The sequence below is a fragment of the Copadichromis virginalis genome, linkage group LG17 (assembly GCF_057382275.1).
Source record: "Copadichromis virginalis isolate Kocher_CV1m ecotype Utaka linkage group LG17, C_Virginalis_male_GT1.1, whole genome shotgun sequence".
NCBI lineage: Eukaryota > Metazoa > Chordata > Actinopteri > Cichliformes > Cichlidae > Copadichromis > Copadichromis virginalis.
Window position 1 is genome coordinate 13,635,781 of NC_140634.1, and position 23,932 is coordinate 13,659,712.

At 42.4% G+C, this 23,932-nt stretch overlaps 1 protein-coding gene across 1 annotated transcript; it reads left to right on the forward strand.

The window, feature by feature from the left end:
• Positions 1-532: 532 nt before the first annotated feature.
• On the forward strand, positions 533-22,799 carry LOC146689093 (PH domain leucine-rich repeat-containing protein phosphatase 1-like). The gene is made up of 17 exons (XM_085436282.1): positions 533-2,438; positions 8,556-8,752; positions 9,438-9,563; positions 11,409-11,557; positions 13,856-14,002; positions 15,782-16,009; positions 16,348-16,550; positions 16,632-16,692; positions 16,794-16,889; positions 18,218-18,373; positions 18,492-18,692; positions 18,966-19,128; positions 19,444-19,574; positions 19,665-19,781; positions 19,891-20,085; positions 20,171-20,408; positions 21,003-22,799. The coding sequence occupies exons 1-17, from the start codon at positions 863-865 to the stop codon at positions 22,146-22,148; spliced, it is 5,130 nt and encodes a 1,709-aa protein (XP_085292408.1). The 5' UTR covers positions 533-862; the 3' UTR covers positions 22,149-22,799.
• The last annotated feature ends 1,133 nt before the right edge of the window (positions 22,800-23,932 follow it).

Below are 23,932 nucleotides of genomic sequence, written 5' to 3' on the forward strand. Positions count from 1 at the left end.
ATCAACTAATGTAGCTACAGTTTATGTTTCCTTCACTGGCTCCTACGAAGCGGATCGTAAAGTGAATTAGATGAAAACATTTCTGCAAATCATATAAGAACTGCAACTGGCAATCAATTCCCCTCTTTGTCCGTCTGCTGATTGTATTCTTTTGGATAGTCTTCAAAATATTGTCAGATCCTTTAATCCCTAGCTTGTTTTGTACAAAGCCTCAAACATATAATAGATTTACAAATATTTACTTCTAAAAATAATTTCATTTCCATATTGTATTAGACTAAAAAAAAAAACTACATAAAGCCAAGTAAATATTTCGTAATTTCGGGATTAAAGGTTTAGGGTGTGGTGTAGAGCTTTAACTGTCAGGCTTTTTTGTTCCTTAAAAGCCAGCGTTGGAGAAAATAGGATTTTCCCCGTTATTTTAACTACGTTGACTGATCGTGAAGCTTTTCGTACGTTCACTGGGAAAATTCCGAGCATTCTGGTAGCAAGCGAATGTGTCATAATTCATATCCGATGAGACCCCGCCCTGTCCACGGTGTGCCTCTGACCATTCGTGAGCAGTCTGTACAGTGGTGGTCGCGCCAGCTTCCATGGCGACCAGCTAGAAATGCGTTTTCTCATCTCCACCAGCCGGTAAGCTCCCGTTAGAGAGCTAACGGGCGTCCGATGTCATGGGAAGATGTAGCGTACTAATTCTTTAGAGCAATTGCGCTGTACATTAGTATGCTAAGCTAATGTTGAGCCGTTTACGTTTACCAGCCAGCAGTGACTAGGGCGAGCTAGCGGCTCTAAGCTAACTGCTAGCGTTTACCTGCGGGCTGCTGCTAACTACTCTACGCTGCTGTTGCAAGCTAACAGAATGGAAAGTGTGAAGGGAAACGAGTGTGGAGCGATTTCGTCTTCTTCGACACTGCAGGGAACACTTGATTCTAGCAGTGACAGTAACTCCGTGAAGCCAAGCGGATTATCGCCGCAGCACTCTGGAAAGAGACCATCTATCGGGGAGGATGACGGAGGAGGCGCAGAAGCGAAACTCTTCGGGAAGGGGCTTGCGGCCACCTCCCTTCTCCAGATTGCGATAAGGAACGGGATTTATCAAAGCCAAGTTGCCAACGCTATCGGTGGAGCGGCCAAAAACGCAACCATGTCCGTTGTGAAAACGGCCAACATTTACAGTCTGACATCGGTGAACAGTTCCACCTCGGTAAACTCTATGCTGAGCAGGAGGCGGCACAGGCACAAGAGGAATCTGTCTCTGGGGGCTCCGCCGACCACCGGTTCGACCGGAGCGTCCTCTGCGGAGGCGGCCAGCCCAGCTCCCTCATCCTCGCCGCTGAGTACCCTCAGTCTTGATCGAAAAACCTTCCTCCGACAGAAGCAGTCGAAGCAGCTTCAGGCCTCTGATAAAACATGGGTGAGATCGGACCTCCGGCGGGGTTGCATTCACGTCCACGACTGGCTCACGCCCTCCTACCCGCGACCAGTGCTGTGTACAGTGGACACTACTTCTAAAGAGGTAGCCTGTAAGCTCGAAGGAAGTAAAGCTGGGGCTGTGTTGAGAATTAACTGCAAACCTACTGCTTTAAGTGACCTCAACGATCTTTGTAAAGATACTAATGGCCATGCTGATGACATGAAAAGTCTCAGTGACAGTGTGGATATTAAAAATCTCCAAAGTGAGGAGAATGAACTCACAAAAAATGTGGAACTGCCTTCTAACTTGCTACTTGATGACAAAACTGCTAGTAATTCTTCATCTGAGGTCTACCTGAATGACATTGGCGTGGATTTGAGTACTGGAGACTGTTATGGAGTCTACTCAGGCTCTGACATAGAGAGCAGCACCTGTGAGGACTTCAGTGCAGGGGGACCAAGAAGCATGGAGCACGGGGACTCACTCAGCGATGGGTTGGGTTTGGGCACCGACTCTTCTGTGCTGAGCCCAAACTGTGACAGCGCTCCAGAGGGACCTGACCCATTTGAGAGCTCCTCTGATGAAACAGACCTCATCTCTTCTCCCTCACATTCAGCTATCTCTCTCTCAGACATCCCCAAGACTTCAAACCAATCCGCAAGACCAAGTGTTGACACTGAAGCTGGGGCTGGTGACCACACAGATACACACATATTAATCAAACCTCCTTCTAAATGCTCCAGCAGCTCACAGGCTCGCCCTCTGACCAGCCAAGCTTCTGTCCAGCCTGAACAAGAGGTCCCTGGGGGGAGCAGAGGATGGCTTGAGCCCATCAATATAAGCCCAATGCCGGCCCTCTACATCCAGCTGCACGGTGGAGCTGTGAGGCGGCTTGGGGATGATGAAAGACCTCTGCAGATCTTAAATGAGTACCTCACTAATCTGGGGTTTGAAGATCCATGGCGAGTGCAGGAGGAGGGCATGAATCCTGAAATTGGCTGCCTGATCCGCTTCTACTTTGGTGAGCACTTTATTTTTAGTGAGAAGGAAAGGCATCTTCTCTCAGTAAAGACAACAGTTGTCCCAATTCTTATTAAAACATCCTGCAGTGTTAGATGTAAGAGCACCACAAACTAATGCAAGCCACTTTAGTTGTGCTTGGCTTGTCTCTACACAGTCATTGTTCTTCTGTTCTCACCATACCATGAGTGCTGTCATTATGTTTGGTCATTCAGACCGTTAAACAAGTGGATTCAATTGTCCCAGCAGCACAATAAGCTGTGTTGTGCGTGTAAACTGGGTAAGGCAGGGAGACACATCTGGAGGTAACAGGTGTACTCTGTCAGCAAAGACCAAATCCTGATGCATTATAGAATCAGTTTGTCTTCTTCCCTCTTCCTCTTGTTGTTGTTGTTGGTGTTATTGATAAAAGATCCTGTTTTGTCCACTGTCATGGTAAGAGGATGGAAAAACAGGGACTCTTATGGGATTAGCATTGCTGGATATTGTTTTTTGACCTCATTTTTGACCTCATCAGCAAAGGCTGCAAAATAAGAGTCGGGAGGAAATGATTGGACTTTGATATGTGCTAAAATTCCTTATATTTTAGCCCCCCCCTCCCAAAAAAGAATAAATAATTAAATAGACCATTACACATACCATTGCAACCCTCATAGACACACTCGTGACATGCTACAAAACTGGTTTCTCTGCACTCTGAAAATGCAGCTGGACAGATTCCCCTGCCCGTCATTCTCCTTTTATGTCTCACAGTAGTAACATAACACTAAATAGAGTTGTGCAGCTGACAGTGAGGGCCCTTCTATTAATTCAGGAGAGGACATTTTTGCTCTACGTTTTTTTTTTTTTTTTTTTTTTTTTTTTTGTTGTCCCGTATGTGTTTGCACAGCACGAGTTGGTTAATTCTGATGTCCCGAGCTGAGCCAAAGAAGTTTGACTCATCTGAAATCCCAGCAGCCAAATGCACATTGACACGTTGTGCTTACGCTAAGAGAAAAGTGACCTTAGTGGAACTCAAATTTCACCTCCTCAGTGTTTCGGCTACCTCTGAGACAGTTGCAGCTGCAGGCTCCTCTTCAGCCTCAAACTGCAGCATCCAGAGGTCGCAGCTTTACTCTCCCAGACTTTACAGCCTTTTTTTTGAGTCTGAATGTCTGAGTGGCATTTCCAACTTGAAACTACAACTCTTATCCAGATTTGGCTAAAATTCAGCAACTTGACACGAGAGGTGGCTCAGGATGTCAGATGCTTTTTTTTTTTTTTGGACACAAGCAAGAAAAAGTTGAGGTCTAGCATCAGTAGGGTGTGGCTGTTGCCTGCTTCATGAGAGACAGGATGTTCCCCATTCAGAGAACTAGACGGACGGAAAGGGCATGTATGTGTGTGTGTATTAACAACCAACATCTTACCTCCTCCGCCTAGGAAAGGGTGGACACACACAATGCACATTCCTCAATGTTGTTTAGTGTAAACTGGGCTCTGTTCATTGTGTTCATGTTTATGTTAATTATATATTATTTTTTGGACTAGATACTGATCAATCTACCAATAATGACAACAATTTTACCAACCAATCATAAGGTTTGTTAGTTTAAACCCAACAGTTCACACAGATCTTTTTCTTCTAAAGCTGCAGGCTAATGAAATGAACTATAGTAACTCTTGGCTGTCTTCTTTTCAACATTGTTTCACTTTCAGAGAAACTCTTCTCCTTTATTAGGTTCTAGCTTATCTACATTTCAGTGCACCATTGGTGTCTGCAGAGTCAGACCTCACTGTTTCTGTTTGTAATGAGGAAATGCGCAGAATTTAGAAAAGGGGAAAAGGACATGTTAGTAGATCTTAATTATATGTCAGTCTCCTAAATGATTTCAAACACAAGTAATGTTGAATGATATGTTAAAATATTAGCTATTTTAAAAAAAAAATTTTTTTAATTTTTTTTAAATATTCAAGACATGCTGCCTCCACCTTCTCTGGGATTTGCTCCTGTTTCATCTGATATTTAGCAGAAAACTGAAATGTTTGGTGTGTAAAGCAGCAAATTAAGTATATAATCTTTTTCCATTGAAAGCATAACGTATTTTACAATATATAATAAGAACATATGTTATAATATTAATATATAATGTTTTGCAGATGGCAAATGAATTGAGTTTCCTCAGATTAGGTGTGTTGCCATGGCCAGCTTTGCATTTTGCACTACAAATGTCTGCGTCAGGTTTTGAAAAGTGTAATAACACCTGAGGTGGCGTTCAGCTTGCCATTATTGCACTGTGTTTTTGTTTGATTTCGCCACACTTCAGAAGTGACATCATGGTGTCATTCTCCATCAGATGGTACTGGTACTAAAATTTTGCTGCTAATTAGGGTAGAGACGTAATTCAGTTGGTACCGTTAAAAAGTATAGAGTTTGGTAACCAACTGATGATGGATGATAAAATTTGATTTGAAAAAACTGATTGCTCCATCAGTTTAAATTGCAGATGATACAGTGACGGTGAAGTTCTGGACAACTTTTTCAGGGTTGTTGTTGTTGTTATTTCTCTTTTTGTGAGATTCTGGTTTTAGCTTTCCAGGTGTGCTGATTTTCCTCCCCTTTTTTTGGTATACTGTAGGGGGTCGGCAACCCTAGGCACGCGTGCCACAGTTGGCACACGAAGGGTTAACTGATGGCACGACCATAGCTGGACTGGCCATCGGGCATACCGGGCATTTGCTCGGTGGGCCGATGATTTTATTTAATTTTTTTTTGGTAACGGTATAAACAATGAAACGTGGTGGATTGGTGTGTAAAAATAACTCAGTTGTTTGGTGGTGGCTATCGCGGAGCTTCCACAGATTCAGTAACATTAGTAAGTGGTGGAGGCCAGCAGGTGGATGAAGGAGAGGGGAGGCAGGAGGAGGAGAGACCCGAGGCAGCCGCCGGTCCGAGTGTCAGGTGAACTGAACTTCAGGTAAGAAGTTATGACCTGCAGTCTATCTGGGTCAGATATAAACCAAGTTTAGGTGGAGTTTATTTTTGTTGTGCTGACTTTTTACAGTCAGTTACAATAACTCATACTGCGTACTAGCTAGCACGACAGAGTTTCTATACAGCTGGGTCGGTGCTATGATGTTACTGATAGTGAACTTTATTTTATTCAGAAGGTTAGTTAGTAGAGTTGCCAACCGTCCCGTAAAAAGACGGAATCGTCCTGCATTCAGAGAAATTATTACGTGTTTCGTGATGATCTGAGAAGGGTTTGTCTAGGATGGAAAAAGACACAAAGGTGGATTTATTCTGTCGTTACGCTGCACACCTGCCTCTTTTTCTCTCATTCTCTCCCCCTCTCTCTGCTGTTGCTACTTTAATCATGAAACTGATCAATGATCAGCTGATCGGCTTTTCTCTCCTGTTTGTTTATCGCCCACTTTGCGCCAGAAAGAAGAAACTGCCGGATGTCGCGCTAAACAGCAGCACGTTTAAGCTTGATCAGCTGTTGTTAGAATTTATTTAATATTAATTTCTAGTATCAGCTGATTTTTGCTGGAGCCACAGCTGTAAAGCTGCTGGTCATGATATCGGTTTGTATATCTGGTGAGAGGGAAACATGAAGATGAAACCAGGAGATGTCCTTACTGAATCATCAGAGCAGAACAGGTGATGGAGAAACAGGTTTACCTTTTAGGTGACATAAATGAGTTGAACGGAAGCTATGAACTGTTTCTGAGAGACAAATAACACCAGGATCCTTTTCTAAGTAGCTGACAGCTGGTAACTGTGCAGGGGCGGGTCTAGCAAAGTTTTGCCAGGGGACAAGGTTGGGCATTAACAGGGAAAGGGGGGCACAAAGAAATACTTTCTTATTCTCATTTAAAATGTCTGATAAATAATTATCTGAAGCTTACAACCAAAGTTTTTATCTGACGTAAAATGTATAGAAATCATACATATACCAACAAGATTGTACATCACTGTCACAACAGCATTTGTTTTCATTCAAAGGCTTTATGGCTTTAATACCTGGTGGGCCAGTCTTTAGTCAAGCCGGGCTGTTTTTTTTTTTGTTTGTTTTTTTGTCCCAGTCCAGCCCTGGGCACAACACGCAGTGAATTAATCTGAGAAGGTGCATCAAAAAATAAATGGCCGCGCCAGCGGTGCACATCGCAAATTAGCTCGCATAGACACATTAGTTGTGCCTCTTCTTAATGACGGTATTAGCTAACAACCCAAACTACCAGATTCAACTTGTAATTGGCTAAAAATAACTTAGCCTACTGGTGAGAGGGACGTTGTTAGCTTTCCACTTTCCAACACTTCAAAAGCTTCAGGAGCTTTCTGCTCAGCACAGCATCAGCACCACGGAAAGACACGGATACATCTGTAAACTCGAGACACAATGCATTTTTGGGACTTTCAGGTGTGTGGACCAATGTTTGATTTTCTGAACAAACCAGAAATCTTTAATGAGCAGCTGGATTTGTCTCGCATTAACTGGCTGAGTTAATGCCAGTTAATGCGACATCGAAGCAGCTGGAATCCACAGCTGTGCGTGTTCATGGAGCTTGCATTTTCACCTGCTGAACATCACTACCTGACAAGTTTGACCTTCTTCAGAACATTGCAGAGGCGTTATTGACGGTATTTGGCTCTACATATCTGTGAGCAGATTTTCTCTCACATGAGTGTCCTCAGGTAGCCGTCTGGATGCTGGACACTTGGAGACCTGTGTCTCTGAGTGGGAGACCAGAGATCACATAACATGTGTGTCTCTGTATTAACAGACATGTCATATTGGCTTAGTTTATTTTTCTTATCATTGTTATGAGGAGACCATAAATAGCATTTGTATTTTCTGTTGTACAGTTCATTTGCTGTTATGGAGTTCTTGTTATGGGTAAAAGGTGTCTTTTTTGTTTCAAAATAGCTGATAACTATTCACTGATAGCTGCCAACATCTGCGAACAAATATAATTCTATAAAGTGGTTCTATATAGTGTGTAACTGTTCATATAGCGCGTTATTAAATTTATTGCTAATGCAATCATATGGCACACTGACTTCTGAGGAAATTTTAAATGGCACTTGCCATCAGAAAGGTTGCCTAACCCTGCTGTAATAGATACAAACCTCAGTGTTAGTGCTGATCATGGAAAGCATACAATTGGAAGATATTGCACTGATATAGGGTTTTTAAAATTGATGCCAGTGTTTGGTGATTTAAAAATCCAATATGAATATTGAGGTCTAAAGATGTAAATGATTTTCAAATGATTTGATAAAGAATATAATCTCCAGCAAGGGCAGGAGTCAGTGAGTAATTCATAAGATACATTTTACATGATGATACAGTGATTCTATGATATGTTAGAACACAATAAATCATGATGTGCGTGAAGCTGAATTGGAAAAAGTAGCCCAAATGTTTAGTTTGCATGCTTGAATTAAGAGTCTAAAATAGGTTTAACAAAAAAATAAAAGATTCAGTTTAAGACTCTATATCTGACAGATTTAAATCCTTTGCACTTTACAGATTTCATTCAGTACCATTAAAGCACTGAGGTTCACTGAAGCATTACTGATGAGTCAGCTAGGGCCGGTGAAACCTAGGTGATGTTGTGTGTAAGTCACTGGAGGAGGCAGTAGGGAGGATGTAGGTGCTGGCATTGTAGGACGTTACATAACAAGGTAATCTGATTTCAGGCCTCTCAGTGGCTCAGACTCTTCATGTGTCTCCCTTTTTCTTATTCACTGGTAAGAGCATATAAAGTAACTTTGAGTTTCCAAGAATTTAAAAACCCTGGACAATGTAGTCAGTGCTTTAAAAGACCTAGAATGTATTCTGGCTTATACTGGCAAAAGTCAGCTCCAATTCATTACTGAAGCTAATTTGTGTCAGCAAAGGGTTAATGTAACAAATGATGACTGAGTGACTGCTCTCCGCCAGCCCACAGGCTATTGAGCTACAGTTCTCTTACATAACCACGCAGCTCTCACTTTGTGAAAGAGAAGACCATTGAGAGAGAGTTGATTCACAAAATCCCATAGAGCAAACAACAACAAAAAATACAGTAACCTCTATAATGCTGTTATGAAAAGTCTGTTTCTGTCATACTGTATTCTTTCCCTCCGCAGGTAAACCTCGTAGTGTGGGAGGTTCTGAGCGCGTGCAGCTGTCCGGGGTGTTTAACGTGCGGAAAGGGAAGCTGGCACTGCCCGTGAACCGCTGGTCAAAACGTCAGGTCACTCTGAGTGGAACCTGCCTCATTGTCTCGTCTGTGAAGCATGCCCACACTGGCAAGATGCACATCCTCCCTCTCATCGGAGGAAAGGTACTTTGTGAGACGTTTCATGTCTTTGACACACAACAAGCAAGTACTGTGGCTGGGTATCTGTTTATCAGGGACAAAAATACTCTGCGGTTTAGACCAGAGGTCTTTTTGTTCCTGCTGCATCAGGATCTTCTTTCCTAGGTCTTCGTTCTAGCTTAACTGCAAGCCTTTGTTGAGATTTGGATAATATTGACCTAATGAATCATTCAAGCTTAAAAAGTGTTTTCTACACATAATAGACAACTTGCCAAAGAAACAAGTTTATATTGCATCTTTAGGCATTAGTACTTGTTGCAAAAACACATCATTGGTTCCCATGTCTTCAATTGAATCTACAAAAAAATAAATCCCATAGGTGTGACAAGTGTAAAAGGGTATTTTTTTCATCAGTAAGGTGATTCCTTAGTCTCAGTGGAAGAGTGGCTGTTAAGAAGGTATTTTAATGATGGAAACAGGGAGAAAATATCCTAAAAAATATAGACGGGAAATCGGTGGCAACAAGGTATGGAGTGACGCATCCATATTTGAGATTTTTGGTTTAAATTGGAGTTCAGGAGAGAGGTACAGTTACAGCCATATGTAAAACATGGTGGAGGCTCTGTAATGGTTTAGGGCTGCATTTCATTTGAATGATGAGAATGTCATTGGAAAGATAGATACTCAATAAATGTAATTTTTAATGCAGGTGGAGGAAGTGAGAAGACACAGCCACTGTCTGGCTTTCAGCTCAGCTGGTCCCCAGAGTCAGACCTACTACATCAGCTATGACTCCTACACAGAGAACCTCCGCTGGCAGAGGACAGCCTCAAAGGTACAAAGTGCAATTGTAGTCAGAGGCACATCTGAACATTTAAACAATTTGCTGTCATCATTGCTTCTGTCTGTACTGGTTACTAGCAGTAACTTGCTATGTGCTTTGTATGCAAGTGTAAATCTAAAGCTTCTCAAGTGCAGAATTGCCTTTTTGTGTTAGTATCTCTTCTGCTAAAGAATAATACTGGATATTGAGTTTCAAACTTATGGATGTGTACTCTGTCCACATTTCTAAAGAAAATACATCATTATCTGTGTGAATTTAAGGTTTGAATTTAGGATTAAAACAGTATGAAACTATGGATTTATGTGACTAGTAGACTATGTTTAAGCATTGCAGCTCATGCTTGTTGGTTCCAGAAATATTCTATAATTCCAATTTCATTAATATATAGTGGCAGAATCTGGTTTAGAGATGTTACAGGGTTAGGGTTAGCAGAGTGTTTCTGTGGGTCATACGGACCTATTTACACTTACATACCACCAAACAGTGATCACCATCTTGAGCAACACGTGTCTCAGTTACATGCTCAAAGGACAGTTAAGCACGTGAATGAGAGGAGTCAAAGATGAATCTATGAACTCATTTGACAAATATGAGCATTAGCCTCATAGTTGACATACTTGTTGAGTGTTGTGTAAACAGGAAAAATAATTCCAGTAACACAAAACCGGTTTTGGTGTTGTACGAGCACCTTGCTTTCGTTTTTGAAAGGCTTTTGAATGTTTCCTTTAAATGGGACCGATTCTGCTTTTCATTATTTCCTGTCACACCATTGTTACTGTTACAATATCAGAATTTATTTAATGAGTTTAGTGTGTGTACGAGTAATCCATGTGATCTAATAATAATAATAATAATAATAATAATAATAATAATAATAATAATAATTTTGTTTATAAAGCGCTTTCAAACAAAGTGCTGTACAGCTATTTGGAAATGAAGACATAAATAAATAAAAGTGATACGTACAAGTTAAAAACACAATAACAAGTTCAAAACATAATAAAAGTTAAAAGCAATAAAAATTAAAAAAAACAAAATGGCATAGAATCAAGACATGCAGGATACGGTAAACAAGTGGGTCTTCAACTTAGCTTTAAAAACCTCCACAGAGCATGCCTGCCTAATATCTTGAGGGAGGTTGTTCCACAAAAATGGGGCACGAAAAGAAAAAGCACGCTCCCCAGTAGTCTTTTTTTTTCTGGCTCTAGGAACTTTTAAAAGGCCAGAATCCTGGAATGGGAAAGCACGGGATGGAACATAAAGGTGCAAAAGATCAGAGAGGTATGAAGGTGCCAAACCATTTAAAGCCTTGTAGGTGAGCAGCAGGACCTTATAATCTGCTCGAACCTGACAAGGTAGCCAATGAAAGGATTTCATTACAGGGTGCTCAAATTTTCCATTTTTAGTTAAAATGCGAGCAGCTGCATTTTGCACCATCTGTAAACCTAAATACTCACACAGTTTCATACCATTTTGTTTTGTTGTTGTTTTTTTCTTTAGTAAATATTCATTAAATATTCAGTAAATATTCCTAATATGGTCATCTCAGGCACAAAGATGGTTGTAAGCACAGCAGCCCCACTCACTATTCAAACTTTCTGTTTATGAGGGGTAGCCAATGGGAAGAAACTTAGCTGAAAAGCAGAGGAGCTAAAAGCGTGTGTTGAAAACAGAGGATTAAGGGCAGCACCAAGACCTATTATAATGAAAATAAGGATCATTGAAGACTTTGAGTGTCAAAGAATAAAAATTAGTCTGAAATGAACTTAATGGATCCCGATTATGGCTAGTCTCTCTCTCTCTCTCTCTCTCTCTCTCTCTCCCCCTCTCTCTCAGATCGCCTCTCAGAGGGTGAACTCGGTGGACCTGTCATGCTGCAGCCTGGAGGAGCTGCCTGCTCAGCTGTTTTACAGCCAGGACCTTACCCACCTCAACCTCAAAAACAACTTCATGTCCCCTCACAAAGGTGTTCCAGCACTCACCAGGTCAGTTTCTCACATCAGCTCTCCTGCACACACCGATTCTCAGAGTACGTCTCTCCCTGTGCGTTTAATGATATGGCACGGGGAGGATCTGGTAGTAAACATTTTGTGTAGTTACCTCTTTTTGTGTGTGTGTGTGTGTGTGTGTGTGTGTGTGTGTGTGTGTGTGTGTGTGTGTGTGTGGTTTCGTGCATGGTTATCCATGGGTGGTGGAAGCATGATGGTTTTTGGGTGTGTGTGAGTGATTAAAAGAGAGCTGCAGCAGTGATGAGAGATTTGACGTCAGCTGTCTGGCCTCTCGGGTAGAGGGCTTCTCTGTGTTTTCCAGGTCAGATTAGGCGACGTCAGCTGCTGATGTCACGGTTTTATGAGGTTTAGCAGTCTTTCTCTGACTTTCTTTTATCTCTGGCTTCTTTTTTCCACACTACCTTCATAACAAAATATTAAGTATAATGTCTTGCAAAATTGTCTTGCACAGTTTTCCTGGTGTACAAACAAGCTTTTACAAAAGCTTGATTATGAGGTCTTGAAACCCGTTTAGTATCACGGAGGAAAAACTTTCCAGGTCTTGAATATGAATTACATTTACTTCTTAATTACTTTTCAATTGGTTCATCATGGAAGTTTTCATCAGTTTCTCTTATTTATTTCTCGCTTCTGCTATCATGTACAGCAGAAGTGGGAAAGTGAGGTTTGGTGCTTTCATGAATCACAGAGAAAGCACCAAACTTTAAAGTTTGTTTACACAGTGAGATGCAAGATCTAACATATCAGCTGAACAGATAAAACACTATTAACTCGCACTGTAAACTCATCAGGAAAACACTAATAAAATTTGCCTCGCTCTTTAGTCCCTTGCTTTATTCCGTTATAGTTTTTTTGGAGGCTGTTTTTATTTTGAATTTTTAAAAATAAAAAACGAAAAGCAGGTTTTGTTTTTATAACGTCAATTAAAAAAGAAACTCACTGACTAAAACTCAGAATAAGGTAATTGTATAATGCTTTACTCTCAGCAGGGAATCAAAAAGTTGTTTTCCCCAACTGTACTTTGCCATGGTAGTGTGCTGCTCCTGAGCTTGCTCTGTTTAAATAATGGATTGATCCATATAACACCACAAACTGACTGATTATCTGGAAATGCCCTTTCATTATTTCTAGAAAATCACTTAGACCTTATTGTGCAGATAAAAGCATTCCTAGTTTTTAGAGATGTTCTCACTTTACGCTGAGCATCAAAGAGACGTGTTCTCAGCAACTGAGACTTGGTCCTTGTGTCATTTTGTTATCTTGGCAGCAATTTTAAAGACATTTGACCATTCTGTAAGCTTTGATTTGCGACGTAGAGCACGAAAACTTTTCACTTTGGATAAAAATGACAACGACAGGGGTTGCACATTGTTTTTGACATGTGCGTCTTTTCAGAATTGACAGTAGTGCAGGTGTAGTCTAAAAAAGTGTTTAGTAATAGTTTTGTGCTAATGAGGACATCAGTATGAGACAGTACAATCTCTATTTTCTTAAGTTTTGGTACAAAATTTGCATAGATAAGTAAAAATGCCCTGATCCTCAAATATAGCTTACACTTCTAGCATAAACTGTCTGCAGATTGTCTTGTAAAGTGACCAGCGTTACGTTTTATGGTAAAGTGGGTAAGTAAAGTGACCAGCACTGACAAACCTATTATGTACAGTCAGAGATTAGCAGCATTCATCTGAACAGCCTCGTTTTCCTTTCTGTCTGCCTTTATTTTGGCTTCTTGCATCCATGCCTGTCAAGGCAACATGACATCAAAACCTGAAATTTGCCTGATGGCAATCTCTACACGTCATTGTTTTGGCACAAGCATATGCATATCATGCAGTGTTTTAAGGACTGTATCCTTGCTGTGGTGGGCGGGTGAGTCTAACTAAGAAGAATGTGGGCCTGGATCAGCCTTTCACTCTGATTGCTCTGTGAACTGGATTAGGAGGAGAAGAGCGCAATGAATATAAACAATATACACAAGCTTCTTACCTGAAGCACAGGCTGCATTGTTCTGTTGAAAACTTGATACTTTGTGTCCTTGAACCTTTGTATTAGCTTCTTCTGTGCTGATTTTACTTTTTTAATCTGGCAGGTGTTATGTAAGTAATAGTTGTTCACTGTGTGTGTTTTTTGTGTTTTAAAGAAGGCCAGAGTCTTATTATAGCACAGAGATGAATATCTTTGTCTCTCTTTGTCTGGCCCTGTTCCTCTTGCCCTTCCCTCCTCTCTCACACACTCTTGCTGAATACTTCTCTCTTTCTCTCCCCTTTTCTTTAGGTTTTGTAAACTGAGAAGCCTTAGTCTGTCAAATAACGCTCTGTCTGAGTTTCCTCTGGCCCTGTGTGACATCACCTCCCTCACGGAGCTAAACCTGTCTGGAAATCGTCTCTCCTCCGTGCCTGCAGAAGTAGGAACAATGCACAAGTAAGTAAATGACGATCCAAGGTTTGCAGTTTCATAAGAATGAAGCCTAAAATGGGATGTGTCCTCACTGACCTGCATTTTGCTGACAGAGACATCAGTTTGGAGTTGTTGTTGTTAGTACCATTACGGTACATCAGCGTTGATTAATCCATCTCTCTATTGAGCGAACAGCTGGCTGTGCACCAGACTTCTGTCGTAGAAATCTAGAGGTGTTGTCCAAGTGCCCATAGTACACAGTGACACTAACAGTGTCTCTGTGTGATGTGGGAGCTTGGAGTTTCTGCGCATATGCTGGCTTTTTTTTTTTTCCTTTTGAAATTTTCTAGGAATTTCAAAAGGCAAAACACAATTTTTATGTCTAACTTGGAATCGGGGCGTTTATTTGGAAACAGTATTTTACTTTTAATGTAAAATACTCAGCTATGTTCCATAACTGAATATAAAGTAATATTTAAAAGTTCCAAATTAAGCTTGTTTATACTTACAGACAAGTCAGTACAAAAATGTCAGAGTCCTGTTTAGTGTCTGAAGTCTTTTCTTAACACTATATTTGCATAACATGTTTTTTACACACAGTATCTGTATTACAGTTTTTCTCAAATGTTAAAACACAAAAGCCAGTCCTGTAACCCAAATGACCAGTAGTCTAAACACATTTACTAAATGTAGCCACCATATTCCAGTACCATAAACACATGTCACATGAAGACACAATTCACAAAACACAACCCTCTGTACTCATAAATCTAAACACATTTTTCCTTGCTAAAACACATGTTGCAAAACAACTCTGCTCATATTCTCAAATGAAAGCCCATGTGATGCAAAATGCTTGCCACAGTCACCAATCTTTGAACACAGGGAACACACCTGGCGTCATTCACTACACACAATGACTCAAAATTGAAGACACTTGTTGCTAATGCTGTACCCACATGTAAAAGCAAGTTCAGAGTGCACAGTATGCTGAAGAGTCCAAACAAACACAATGGATGAAGGCAGAGTCAGGGGAAGAGGAATTTGATGCAGAGGAGGGAGAAGAGCTGGCCCTGGAAGAAGAGGAGCAGGCCAATGAGGAAGAGGATTTCAAATGAGAGGAGGAAGAGGAGCGACCAACGAGGAAGAGGAGAAGGCCAACATGGGAGAGGAGAAGGTCCAGGAGGGAGAGCAAGACCACCTCGCACCATCATTACGGACGAGATGCGAGCAACAGCTCAGCGACATGATGCCGCACAGTGATTGTGGTGTGTGTGTGGTGTGAATAACGTAAATAAAAAAACTTCACACCCTGTTCATGTTTTCAAGATTACTGTTGTGTGCAATAGATTCTGTTTTTGCATTGAGTTGTGTTACAGTAGTGTACGTACATGCAGGATTTTCTATAGATTTATACTACTCATATGAAACTCACAAATCTAAATGCCTAATCCTCTGCAGAGATCTACGACGATCCGTTACTGTATAGTTTCTAAAATATGCATTGGCAGTTATGAAACAAAGAACCTTCTCACAAATTGAGCATTGTGTTTTCAATTGTTTTGCTGTAGTGTGTAATGCTGTGTATAGTGTTTACAGTTTTGACAGCTTCGAGCTGCTCTATTGGTGTGGGAGTTTGAGTTTTGCAGTGGGAAGGTGTGGTTGTGTTTATGTAGCTTTAGAGAAGGGTGTTGTGTTTGGACATTGGGGGACCTGGTGGTAACGTTTGTGACATGTGTTTTAGCATTTGAGAAAAACTGTAATTACGACTAAATGCCCTTCCCTCTGTTTGGCTCTGGCCAGCCTGCAGACTCTTCTCCTGGACGGTAACCTTCTGAGTTCACTGCCTGTGGAGCTGGGCTCTCTGGAGGGCTTGACCTACCTCGGCTTATCCTTCAATTGTTTCAGCTGTGTGCCCCCTGTCCTAGAGAAACTTGGAGGGATGGAGAGACTCTGTCTGGCAGGGAACAAGCTCTCTGTCCTGGACTTGGCTGGCCTGCAGTGGCTGTCTGCTCGCTACATAGATCTCAGGTAAAAATGTCCGCGCAGTAGCTTACATTTTTAGAATTGCCAATGACAAATACTGCAGTTCTGCATGACTCCCCTTTCATGTTTGGTGGTCTTTGAAATGGCAACAAAGGTTTAATTTAGCCTTTTGAAGTACAAAATAAAGACGGAGACGGTGAAGGAAGGGAACCTGTCGGTTAATTATTTTGGTCAGTCGTACTACGAATGCCTAACAACTTCTTCTCAGGTTCTGAAATGTGAAACGGGTCAGAGGTTAAAGTGTTTGCTTCTTCTGGTCCTTTCTTCCCTCTTCCTTTACTTCCCCCTTCTCTGTTCCTCTCTGTGCTGTATGCCTCGAACAGGCTGAACCAGCTTCAGAAGGCGACAGTGGCAGATGTGGAGCAGCTGGCCCACATTGTTCATCTGGACCTGAGGGATACAGGTCTAGACGAGCTGGATGTCAGCTCTCTCTGCAAGCTGGAGCTCCTCCGCTGTGACAGAAACACTCTTGCCCTCCTCAGAGTCTGTGGCCACGCCCTCAAGAGCCTGCATGCTGCACACAACAGTACGACCACTTAATTTTTTCTAGAGAGATATTAAATCCAGAAAGACGTTCGTGCCATAAAGAGTTGTGTTATGTTTTTAGAGCTGAAGCAGCTGGAGGTGCATCCTGTTCCAGAGAATCTGACTGTGCTGGATTTATCCTGGTATAAAAACTAAGAATACTTCACTGTCCTATTTACAATCTAGAAGAACAGAACATGTGCTTGTTGTAAGCTGAGTGCTGACTCGGTTTGTTTTCCTAAAGGAACAAGCTGGGATGTGTCCCCGACTGGGTGTGGGAGAGCAGCAGACTGGAAGTGCTGGACATCAGCCATAACTGTGTCACTGAGCTGCCTGTACGGTGAGCATCGCACAGACACATGATTCTTATGCTTTTCATGAAAGAACAGGTGGGGAAATGACAAAAATCAAAGTGAGGGAAAGCAGCTTGGACGTAACAGCTGATAATAATGCATCATTGGAACTTACTTGATCTTCAATGTGCCTGTGGTAAGGTTCTTAAAATATATTAAATTACATTTAAAAAGACTTAAGAACCAAGCTTGCAAAAATTAAACTAAACTGAAGAAAGTTATTACTGAAAATAAAAACTAATGAAAAAATACAAAACTACATCTCTTTCAGGCAGTTCTTTTTTTCAAATCGTGAAACTGTATGATATTGATTGATTAATTGTATGAGGGATATCACCTAACATTTTTAGCTACAATTTAAACGTGCCCCTTAAATGTATCACATACAATAATCATAAAGTTACTGTTTAGAAAGGAGGACAGCTAAAAGGATCCACTGACTACATGTGTCTGTGTGTCTGTGCACGTTACTTTGTTTAAAACGTGGCTGTGCAGAATGAGGAGATTGTGGGTTGCAGTTTTCTTTTCATCCAAACCACATGAGTGGCTAGAGCCTTTATCACAGGAAACCAAAGATATCAAAATGATGCATTTAAATAAAGCGCCTTGAGCTTTTCTGTGAGAACCAGTTTACATTTTTGCCGATTGGAATTCTCAAAATTTGGAAGTTTTAACTTTTAAAAAAAATTGTCAGCTCCAATTTTACACCTCTTCAGGGGCCTGTGTTAGGGTTAAAACATGTTTTTAAAGTTTCTAATTAGAATTATATTAGATTAGTTATTTTGCACTTATTTGTGATGATTGCAATTATGGGTAAATATGGCATTATTATCAGTGAATGTCTTCACACAGGTAGCAAAACAAACGTGTGTGTGTGTGTGTGTGTGTGTGTGTGTGTGTGTGTGTGTGTGTGTCTCTCCACATACAGAGTGGAGTAGGCAGCAGTCACAGTGTCAACACTGTGCTTTCAGCCATAATATGAGAACTGCTCATCAAGTCTGGCCTAAAATCACCACTTCATTTATTCAGACCTAGAGCAACACACCTGCCAAGTGTTAAGCAGATGGGTGAAAAACGGATGAACAGACAGATTTTCTTTCATTCGTATGATGTAATCCTGCATTCACAATCACAGTTATTTGGGTTCATTCATGCTTGATGATAGTTTCCAGCTACATGAATCTCAAGCATAGATTAATTGAATACAAAGTGAACTCATTGAACCTCCATGGGAAATCAGATGGTGCTCAGCATGGTGGTCCCACTAACAGATGTACAGCACACACACTGAGTTGGCTGTGCTGTTTGTGTTTAGGCTGCTGTCCAGTGGGAGCCTGAGAAAGCTGCTGGCAGGCTGGAACGATGTGTGTCAGCTGGATGAGAGGCTGGAGCGATCACAGCTAGAAGTCCTGGACCTCCAACACAACCATCTAACTGAGCTCCCACACAACTTGTTCATCAAAGCGCAGAGGTGGACACATCTTTTTCTTCCCTCCTTTTGTTCTTTTCTTGTGTGTTTCTTCCCATCAGCATGTATCCGTTATTTATCTTGTACTAAATTTGTACCCTCTGTTGGAAATTCCTCCCAGCCTGCGATACCTAAATGTGTCGGCCAATAAGCTGGAGAACCTCCCTGCAGCCAGCCTATCAGAGGATGCCTTCAGCAGCCTACAAGAGCTCTACGTGACCAATAACAGCTTGACTGACAAGTGCATCTCTCTTCTGACTGGACACGGCCACCTCAGAGTGCTTCACCTCGCCTACAACCAGCTGCAAACCTTCACTGCCAGGTGAAATACTGCACCTGATATAAACTGAGCTTTAAAATGTGACCATAAAGGCTTCTTTACATCTGGACATGTTAGATTTAACTGTAGGGTTCCTTTATCATTTCCGCTCCACTATCTTCACTCACTCCACCTCTAACCACCAATTCCCACATTCCTTTGCTTTTACAAGGTGTTCTATTCCTAAGTAAATGGTACACATCCTTCATCATCCTGTATAAAATCTGAGCCTTGGTGCAGGTCATGATTACTCCTTTTTACCTCCACGTCCTGCAGTAAACTAGCTCGACTGGAGCAGCTGGAGGAGCTGGATTTGAGTGGCAACAGGCTGAGAGCGGTGCCCACGACCATTCTCAACTGTCAGCGCCTGCACACGCTCTCTGCCCACTCCAACTGTATCAGCGCCTTCCCTGAAGTCCTCCAGCTGCCTGAGATTAAGGTAAATCTTAACTTAACTCTTTTTCACCTAGTAATAGGGAGGTAGCTGTAGTGTACTAATGCCACTCACTGAATTAATGCTTACCTGCCAGAAGTATTATTTGAGAGGAGGAGGTAGCTGTGGTAATGCTAATGCTGGATAGATTATCCAGCGTTACAGAACAGAAACAAAGAGAAAATAAAAGAAATGCAAAAGGAAAATTGAATTTATGCAGTTTATAAAACAAATTGGAAAAAGATGATAAATTAGACAAAAACACTTAATTTAATCTGACTCGTGTGCACATGTCAGGACTGACACTGTGTTTCTCTTCAGTGTGTTGATCTGAGCTGCAATGAGTTGACTGAGGTGACTCTGCCAGAGATCCTTCCTTCAAAACTCCAGGAGCTCGACCTCACAGGAAATCCTCGACTCAGCCTCGACCACAAGAGCCTGGAACACCTGAAGTATGACTCACTCGCATAAACACACCACCACCTGAGCTTGGTAATAAAAGAGCAACTGCCTGACCTGTCCTGTTCTCCCTCTCTCTGTAGTAATATCCGATGTCTGAGGGTGGATCCTTCACCTTCAGCTCCTTGTGTGAGTGAGAGCCAAGGAGTCCCTGCAGTCTGGAGTCATGGCTACACGGAGGCCTCTGGAGTGAAAAACAAGTCAGTCTTTCTTTGATGCTTCAGCCTTTTTTGTTTTGTTTTTTATGCCCCATCTCTGGCTTTGTGTCATTGTTCTTGTTCTAAACTGCCTCCTTCTTGCTGTTCTCAGGTTGTGTGTGGCTGCTCTGGCTCTGGACAGCTTCTGCGGCATTCATGAAGCTCTGTATGGAGTTTTTGATGGAGACAGGAATGTCGAGGTGCCTTATCTGCTGCAGTGCACCATGGGAGATGTGCTCGCAGAGGAACTTCAGAGGGGCCAGAGGCAAGAGGACTACATCATCAACACTTTCCTCACCATGCAAAGGTAAACACTGACCTCCAAACGATGTGTGATTTGGAAGGAAAACAGCCTCACCTCACTCAGGATGTTGTGTGCCCATCTCCTGCAGGAAACTGGGCACAGCAGGCCAGAGGATGGGCGGGTCAGCAGCTCTGTGTCACATCAGACATGACCCGGTAGCGTCCAGTGAGCATGGTGGCTGCTTCACTCTGAAAACTGCCAACGTTGGCAGGTGCCAGGCTGTTTTGTGCCGAGATGGCAAAGCTATGCAACTTTCACACATCCACACTGTCAAAGACGAGGCCGAGTACCAGAGGGTTCGGCAGCATAACGCTATTATCACTGAGGTAACGACACGTTTCATATGCTGCACAAAGTGCTGAAACAAGTCCATTTATCGACACCTGTGATTCTCACTTCCAGCTCCATATTTGTATTTTTGGACTCTAATAGAGTTGTTTTGCATATTTGAAACTTTAGCCATGGTTAATATGAACAGCCAGAATTTGCATGCTTATAGTATATAAATGGATAATAGAAAATAAGAAAAAAGGCAGATTTTGGCCATTTAATGGAGCTAAATATTGTCTGGCTTAAGCTGTTCTCTGTCTTAAACCACACCAGTTTTTGGACTACTGATGGGGCGAATCTATTCACAGACTGTTTTGTAATGTTTTTTAAAATAACTGACAGTAAACTGTATTCAATTCATTTAGTTTGGTGAGACCAGCAATATAGAGCACACAAATACTGAATCTAAACAGACAAAAAGAAAAATTAACTTTGGAACAAGAGAATATTGGTTTTGTTTTACAGCTTGTTACTGAAACAGTCAGCAGTCCGTTTTCAACCCTACAAAACCATAAATAAATGTCATTATTGTCGAGTTTTTTCCGGGGGGGAAATACAAATGCTTCTGTTTGTCCTTTTCCTCCCTGCAGGATAACAAAGTGAGCGGCGTAACAGACTCCACCAGGATTATGGGTTACTCCTTCCTCTGCCCATCAGTGACACCTCACCCCCATGTTTCCACGGTGGCGCTTACCCCGCAGGACGAGTTTTTTCTCCTGGGCAGCCGGAGACTGTGGGACATGTTGTCGCCCAGTGAGGCGGTGGAGGCGGTAAGGAACTTACCAGATGCTCTGGCTGCTGCAAAGAAGCTGGTGACTCTGGCTCAGAGCTACGGCTGCTCTGATAGCCTCAGTGCCGTCATTGTGAAGCTCAGCATCACTGAAGAATGCTGCTGCTTCTGCGAGCCGCCACCGCCACCACCCAGCCCTGGCCCGGCAACTCAGCCCGGTTTACATCCTTATTCGGGAAGCAGTGATGGCAGCATTCCGCTGCCACAGCCGCCGCCCACCTCCTCAGCAACAGTGAGTGAGTTGAGCAGCGAGTTCAGCACATCTGAGATGAGCAGCGAGGTGGGATCAACGGCGTCCTCGGAGGAACCGCTGCCGCAGGCTGAACCCCCAACCTCTCACCCGAACCTCCCGGGGCGAGCTGGCACGCACAGGCCCGCCTGTAGGGGGAGCAGCTTCCACAGGCAGTTCTCTGGAGCACTGTCTGATAACGGGCTTGACAGCGAGGACGAGGAGCCCATCGCTGGTGTCTTCTCCAACGGTAGCCGTGTGGAGGTGGAAGCTGACGTCCACTGTCTCTTACGACACAACTGTGCTCAGTCTCAGCAAAGCACAGACAGCCCTCCCCCTGTCACGCTGCAGAGTGAGTCTTTGCCTCTGGCCTTCCCTTCCCCATCTGCCTCCCCCGTCCCGCCCTCCTCTCCCTACCTCGGTGGGGAGGCTCGGTCAGGAACTCTGGGCCGGAAGGCTCGAGGTAATGGCTCTGTGGCCTGTCAAGGCAGGAACCAGGACCTCATTGAGGAGGCTGCCGATGCTCCTGTCAAGAAGCAGGGGGGCTACTTCAACGCCCCTGCCCAGCCAGACCCCGATGATCAGCTCATCATTCCCCCGGAGCTGGAAGAAGAAGTCCGGCAGATCATCCAGCAACAGCAACAGCAGCTACAGACACACAGCCAGCAAGCACACAACTACCAGAATCCTGCAGACTACTTCCTCACACCCCTCTGACAGCTGCTCTCCACAACTGGAGTCAGTCTGTTTCACACAAGACCACAGAGTCTGTGAACGAGCTCAGCATTAAGTTCACTCAAGACCTCAGAATACTCTGACCCGGCTTTGACACTGTTTCCTTACAGCTTTTGTTTTGTTTACTTCACCTTGAAACCAATGAAACTTTTCTAACACTCATGTTGATGAAATGTTCACCTGTAAATTCATTTGTTCCACATCTTTGATTTGAAGCACTTTGCTTTGTGTTAGCCTCATTGATTTTATGTTCACTGGTACTTAGAGTCGGACCTGTCTGTTTTTGTCTTAGAGCAGACTGTTTCTCTCCTTGCTCGCCATGGCTGATGGCCTTACAGTTACTGGGGTTAGCAAAACGGTTGGACTAACTCCCTTAGGAGTTGAATACTTTTAAGTGACCTCGTCACTGAAGCGTGCTAATGTTCTCTGAGAGAAAAGATGATTATTTGTGAAGGCTGATATTCCAGATGTTTGTTTTTCGGGGTGTGCAGAGTCTAGTGGTGCTGCAGTGGCTACATGCTGATCAGTGGTTGACAGCTTAATGAATGTTCTCAAAACAGTGTTACAGTTTTCAGCAAACCGCACAAGAGAGCTACTTTTGCTATATAATAAAGTTTTCAGATAACCAAAACATGTCGGACTTGGGTTTATCTGTTAAAATCTTGCTCATTCAGAACCATCCACACAGTATCACTTTTATGTTTTTATGTAATAAGATTAAAACACATCTGCTTCTCGAACTTCCGGTTGTCACCTGCATACAGTCCACACATGCTCACTCATTTCTTTTAATTAATTTAACGTGTGTATGTGTATAGTTGCACTGAGAAGGTGAAATGATTGTATTTCCAGAATTCAACTTGTAGTGCATTTCTTCTACAAGCCTTATTCACCTAATTTCTCTCTCTCACACAAACATACACACACACACACACACACACACTTACAATTAGGGCAGGCCAATATGGCCAAAAATATTTATCATGATATATATTTGAAAATTTGCGATAACGATATAACTGACTACATTGACGCGAGGCAAAATACTTTACAACTCCACAACTTTATTAGTGCAAAAAAAAACCCATCAATGTATTTTCACTTAATCAAGCAGCTGTTTTTTTTTTATGTGCATTTAAAGCTATATAAAAATGTATCAGTGCAAATGCAAATTCCTTGCTGACTAAAGGCATTTCCAGTGGAAATTGGCTGACATATCCTGAGCATAACGATGTATAATATCCACAAAACTTAAAGTCACAATACGGTAATATTATGTTGAAGCACAGTACATATTACTCCGCCGAGGCTCCTGTCTACGGTAGCTGTAATGTAGTGATGTGCGATACCACTGATTTCCTTTCCGATAACGACGGCCCGCTTGCATGTTCTACTGAAAATTGTGCTTTGGTGAGTATCTGACGGACGAAAGCCAAACCAGTTCCACACCACTGAAGTTTCAGCATTTTTACAAACAAATTCTGGTTCATCCGTTTCATTCAACGATCTGCTTCCGCCCTTCTCATTCTCCGTCGCCACCATGCTTTTTCCGCCATGTGCGTATGAAAACAAAGGCACTGCGCATGCGCGTTTTACCCATATTCTATCGCGATCTTTCATTTTATCATTGCCTAACATTATACCGGTATTACCGTGAACGGTATTATATGGCCCAGCCCTACTTGCAATGCTTTTATATTCATTTTCTTACATTTACACACCGATGCATTGGGGTCACTCAGGATTCAGTATCTTGCCCAAGGATA

Coding starts and splice junctions, on each gene's coding strand:
- LOC146689093 (XM_085436282.1), top strand. CDS start 863: ATGGAAAGTGTGAAGGGAAACGAGTGTGGAGCGATTTCGTCTTCTTCG. Junction 19,129..19,443: donor TCCAGCTGCCTGAGATTAAG/GTAAATCTTAAC, acceptor GTTTCTCTTCAG/TGTGTTGATCTGAGCTGCAA. Junction 19,782..19,890: donor GCCTCTGGAGTGAAAAACAA/GTCAGTCTTTCT, acceptor TGCTGTTCTCAG/GTTGTGTGTGGCTGCTCTGG.